Source organism: Ambystoma mexicanum, chromosome 7q (genome assembly GCF_040938575.1).
Source record: "Ambystoma mexicanum isolate Mex_15411 chromosome 7q, UKY_AmexF1_1, whole genome shotgun sequence".
NCBI classification, from domain to species: Eukaryota; Metazoa; Chordata; class Amphibia; order Caudata; family Ambystomatidae; genus Ambystoma; species Ambystoma mexicanum.
In genome coordinates, this window is record NC_090941.1 from 1,157,902,002 (window position 1) to 1,157,908,001 (window position 6,000).

The 6,000-nt window shown below is 42.7% G+C and overlaps 1 protein-coding gene across 1 annotated transcript in view; it reads left to right on the forward strand.

The window, feature by feature from the left end:
- The window catches only part of LOC138528294 (pepsin A-like), a 45,599-nt gene extending 42,566 nt beyond the window's left edge, over positions 1-3,033 (forward strand). The window contains exon 9 of the mRNA XM_069639758.1: positions 2,775-3,033. Within this exon, the coding sequence (XP_069495859.1) occupies positions 2,775-2,903 (129 nt within the window). The 3' untranslated portion in view covers positions 2,904-3,033. The remainder of the gene's footprint in view (positions 1-2,774) is intronic.
- The last annotated feature ends 2,967 nt before the right edge of the window (positions 3,034-6,000 follow it).

The following is a 6,000-nucleotide window of genomic DNA, read 5'->3' on the forward strand; positions in this document are numbered from 1 at the left end:
AGGCACTAGTCTTTGATAGCTTTTGGCTCAAGCTCTCCAAGTGTAATACATTAGGGACTACGTGCACAACTGGTCACTAGTGTTCAGCAAAATCCACAAAGTTGTTGGGCATTGTCTAAAAGCAAATGTCCAAAGTATATGAATTCAACGAGATATAAAGGACCAAGGGTTTAGAAATCTCACCATCAGTTCTAGCTGTTGCATAAAACCACAGAAGATCAGTGATATAACCTTTAATTGTTGACATATTTAGAACAGTCAGAATCTATGGATTCAAAGGACAAGTTCATCTTGAGAAGATCACTGTTTACATGTCCAATATATGGAACATAAAGGGTCTGATCACTTTGATGTAGGTTATTGATTATAAGTGAGGCATTGGGACAATCCATGACTTTTTAAAGAAAAATAACTGGAGCAACATTAAATTGATGACTCAAGTATTCAGGAGTCAGCTTTTTTTGGCATCCCAAATTTGATGCAGAGGAGGGTGAAGCTTTATATAAAAGAGTTCAGGGTTCTTTGTATTCACTCTTCACTAGCATTAGAGCCCGTATTTCTGAGTTATACGGAGCAACTATGTGGACCCTAGCCTGATAAACCATGATCTTCATGTTCACAAGTTAAAACTTATAGAGATATGCAAAATTAAAAATACTTCCAATCGCCTGCTTCATCCTACTGGACTGTTAAATCACATGTTTCAAAATATGCTGGCAAAATCTAAAACCTAAATAATGAAAGTCGTTCCCTTGGGGTATCCTTCATATCATATCATATCATATCATATCATGTCATATCATACATCCTCTCACTCAATGTTTAAAAGACATGATTGCATGAGTCACTCTTTGCAGAGAAAGACACAATATCAGATATACTGGCATTAAAAGAGAGACCTTTTGTCAATATATAATTAGGGTAAGTATCAGAGAAACTGTGCGGTGGGATCAGGCATCTGCATGAGTGAGAACCGGCTTGCCAGAGTGTTGCAAACAGAGAACTGATACATAGAGTAAATAAAAGCAGTGTCATTACTCAAATGTGTCAGATGTCCCCTGTAATCGGTCTCTTCCTCTCTTTCTTTATATTCTCTCATATAATTCCATGCTGCCTTCTCACTGTTCTCTTGGTTGACTCCTCCTATCTCTTCCATCCACCTCCTATCACTCTATATATTCTCTCTTGTAATTCTGTGCTGCCTTCTCACTGTTCTCGTGGTTGAGTCCTTCTATCTCTTCCATCCATCTCCTATCAAACTATATATTTTTTCCCATAATTCTGTGATACCTTCTCACTGTTCTCTTGGTTGACTCCTCCTTTCTCTTCCATCCACCTCCTATCACTCTATATATTCTCTCTTGTAATTCTGTGCTGCCTTCTCACTGTTCACTTGGTTGACTCCTTCTATCTCTTCCATCCATCTCCTATCAAACTATATATTCTTTCCCATAATTCTGTGATACCTTCTCACTGTTCTCTTGGTTGACTCCTCCTTGCTCTTCCATCCACCTCCTATCACTCTATATATTCTCTCATATAATTCCATGCTGCCTTCTCACTGTTCTTCTGGTTGACTCCTCCTATCTCTTCCATCCACCTCCTATCACTCTATATATTCTCTCTTGTAATTCTGTGATACCTTCTCACTGTTCTCTTGGTTGTTTCCTCCTATCACTTCCATCCATCCCCTATCACACTATATATTTGATCCCGTAATTCTGTGCTGCCTTCTCGCTGTTCTTTTGGTTGACTCCTCCTATCTCTTCCATCCATCTCCTATCACACTATATATTATTTCCCATATTTCTGTACTGCCTTCTCACTGTTCTCTTGTTTGACCCCTCCTATCTCGTCCATCCATCTCCTATCACACTATATATTCTTGCCTATAATTATGTGCTTCCCTCTGCCCTTTCTGTTGGTGGACTCCAAGTATGTCTTCCATTTTCCTCCTACTATCTCTGTATATAGACTCTTCTATCATTCTGTGCTGTGTCCTTCCCTGTCCACCCACCTCCTCCTATCGCTCTAAATCCTCTGCTATGTTCACTTCACTTCCTTGTATGCAGCATGGGCGTATGGCATGCCATTGCTTGAGTGTTGGCTGACCAGATGAGACCGCTATGCAAGAATTGATTACTCTAAAAGCTATAAGCGGCCATGTTCCTTGGTCTAGTGTAAAGTGAAAGTCACGGGTGAAACCTTCACACATTCATTTTCAGCTGCTCTTCATTGTGATGCATGTGTATGGTGCAGATGGGCAGCGATCATAATTTTGATCCCACTTTACCCTTGTTCTCCGCCATACAAATGTGGCAGCATTTACGCCAGCATGGACTTTTAATTTTGGTGCACATGTTGTGGATTCCTATGGAATCCTCCTGATTTTTACACCAGCAAAAAGTAGACAGACTCCATAAGACTGCTGCAAATGGTGGGCAGTGTTTACTCAATTTAAATTGCAGAGTTCTAGAGGGAGGTGTAAACGTGAGTTTGCCTCCACTGTACAACTCCCTTTAACACGCGGAAGGGCAAATGATGGTAATTACATGGCAGCGGCCTGTCTGCATCTAAGTGTAAATGTAAGCAGGCTCCTGCAAGAAATGTACATGATTTTCCAAACGCAGCCCCTGTATGAAATGAAACGGTGACTGTGAGAAGAGAGCACTAATCTTGCAAGGCCTACAACAGCCTGCCCGACAGGGCTGTGAGAAGGCAACTTCATGAAGTCACTCTTGCTAAATTTAAATCTTCACACTCTCCACCCTTAGAAATACTGCACCACCAACTTCATTGTCTCCCCTTTTGGCCGATGGATCCTGGGTGATGTCTTCATCAGAGGGTACTACACCGTCTTTGATCGAGCAAACAACTATGTCGGCTTCGCCACCAGCATCTGAACAAGAAAAGTTGACAATCTTATACAACTCTACGTCATGAAATATATGAACAATCAATGTTAGATAAATTGTGAAAACGTGTGTACAATCATGGATCGAATCAATAAATACTCATTAATCAATGAATCCACTTAATGTTTAAATCTGAATTTCTAGAAACAATGAATGTGCGTGTAATTATGGAATGTCTACCAACTAGCAGAGGGAAACTCTGAAGAGAGAAGAACATTGAGATGGGAAAAACCAGAAGAGCTTTGGGGGTAGATGGGAAGGAGGGCAACGTGTGCTGTCAGAGGGCCAACTAACTTCTGAGTGTTCCTTAAAGAGCAGGGGCCTGAACTCCTTCTGAACATGCTGGCGAGATTGAGCCCTTGTGGTGTGAGTCATTGTGCTATTCCAGAGGCTGTGCGCCCCGCATATGGTCCCCATGTTCCCTGACTAGAATGGGAATATCATCGGCTCATCACACCAGAAGTGTGATAATTGGATATGCACTGTGGGTTAAAAACATGGGGCGTGTGATAGCTTGAGATACCAACAACGACTGGGTATGTCAGCGGACAATCACATGGCTAGTGTGAAAACTGGAGATACCAGCAAAGAACAATGGGGACAAGTACAATGTAAGGATGAGTGATCGATCACAAGACAGTTTGCTTACACCAACTAGGGGACCACACCACTGACTCTGCAAACTTCAATCAAGTCGACAGCATCATTCATGCATGGATGGTGATAAACCATCTCTGCCTGAATGATGACTAGGGGAGTTGCTAGGTCTGGAAAAGACCTGGGGCTAAGCTGATGTCGGAATTGTCAGGACTGGGGGCTAGCTGGTCTTTTGGCTGTAGCTCCTGAGATTCTATCCGGGGCTACAAACAAAAGATCAGGGGCTATAGCCCCCTTAGCGCCCCCCCTAGCAACGCCCCTGATGATGACACAACTGAACTGCTCATAGTAGGCTGCCCATACCGCCTCAAACGACGAGACCTGGCCTTTGCTTCCCTTTGCATTGACGGAAACCCCATTAGCGTTGCAAGTCATGTAAAAACACTGGGTGCCAAACTATTTATGTATAAACACATCAAGGCCCTCAGCTCCTCCACAGCCTACACCACTAGACTCATCAACCTCAGCAAAAAATTCCTATCCACTGACATTTGCATCATCCTCACCAGAGCAATTATAGGCAGCAAACTGGACTACTGCAACGCCATCCTTGCAGGCACCTCCTCCAAAAATCTGCTCAAACTTCAACTGATTCAAAACAATGCCCTCCGTGCTGTCTGGAGCCTCAAGCGCTCAGACCACATCTCTCATGGCAGACGTGACGCTCACTGGTTGCCAATCAAAGCATGCATTGATTTCAAGATTCTCTCCCTAACACACAGATGCATCCAGAATTCGGCACCCTCCTTCCTCGCCCAACTCCCCTGCCTACAGTCCTCATCCATTCCTTCATTAGCCATCCCCAGATTCTCAAGAAAAAGAAATGGGGGCACTTGCTTCACAGTCATTGCTCCCACCCTGTGCGGAGCACCCGACCTCTCCACATCCAAGAGCAACCATCCTACCTCATCTTCGGAAAACTGCTAGAAACCTGGCTGTCCAACAAAAATGACTAACCTGAAATGACCTACCTGACTATCCACAGCACTGTCAACAAATACATAAATAAATAAATAGCTGAGGATTGGCATAGGAGGTACCAGAATGAAAAGTGATGGAGTCGGAAGGGTCAGACATGTAGGAGTTGACGAGCCAAGGAGAGATGGAGGTTGACAGTGCAAAAGATAGAAGGGACCTTGATCAAGACAAAGTAGGAAGAGAGTTCCAGTTGTGAGCACTAGTTAGTAAGATGGGAACTTTGGCAAGTGACATTTCACTTGTGCTACCGCTGTCAAATCTAGGCAAGAGTGGACTTGTAGAGTCTGTTTATTTCCAGATAGCCTATGTAGTGTGCGGTAGGGAATAATGCAGATACAAAGCTACATGTATTAGTTGTTGAAGTGTATGGATGGTTTCTGTAGGATTGGTAGGACACTAGTAGTCTTGAATTAACATGAGAGGGTCCAGTTTGCAAGTAATTCAAGTGAGTGGGCAGGAACAGCATGTTTTATTTTTGGTGTGGGGGCAGAGCATCTCTGCTGCAAATACATCAACAAGAGCACATAGCCATTTCCTAATTAAAGTTTTGTAATTTGCAAATATGCAGAGAATGTAGAGCAAATTGCTTTAATTCTTATTGAGAGTCAGGAAGAAACTGCAAAGGCAATGGGGTATAGGATTAAGTAATGCATAATTTAGCAAACCTAAGATGCATTGCAGTAGCCCCAGACATACAGCCGAACAAATATATAAGAAGCGTACTCACAACACACAATTACGTTATTTAATGATGTTTGCATGCATTCAATGTGTCAGTGGGGTGGGATAGTTATTGTGTAAATTCCTAATCTTCGGGGGAGTCAGGGAGATGAGAAAACAATAGGTTATCATGTCAGACCTATTCCACACAGATGGGAAGGTAATATGACATTCTATCGGTCAAACTGCCGCTCTCTCACAACAATACTATTAACATTCACGTCACTTACCGGCCCCCAGGACCTCCAGCTGATTTTCAAGGGCAAATCTCTCACCTTCTCAGTAACAACTTAAAACAATCCACCAAAACCATACTCCTTGGTGATCTCAATCTAGGTTATAATGATCCTAATGACAAAACAGCAACTTCGTTCCTTAGGGACCTCTCTAATTTAGACTTCACACAAAAAATCAAGTCGCCCACCCATTCTAAAGGAAGAACCCTGGATTGGCTGCTCGACCATAACTGCAACTCACACAAGAATTGTCTTGAGAGATCTTAACATCTGGGCGTCAGAAGAGAATCGGCGAGATCCATTTCAAACGGGATTTGTTGCAGGACTTGGAACCAGCATTAACATAACGACTCTTAATGCAATTAAAGAGTTGTGTGCTACAAGAAATCAACCAATTTATCTGGCGTATGTTGATTTCCGAGTAGCCTTTGATTCTGTAGACAGGAGCTTGCTAATTGAAAAATTGTTGAAATTTAGTTGTCCATCCTCGCTTG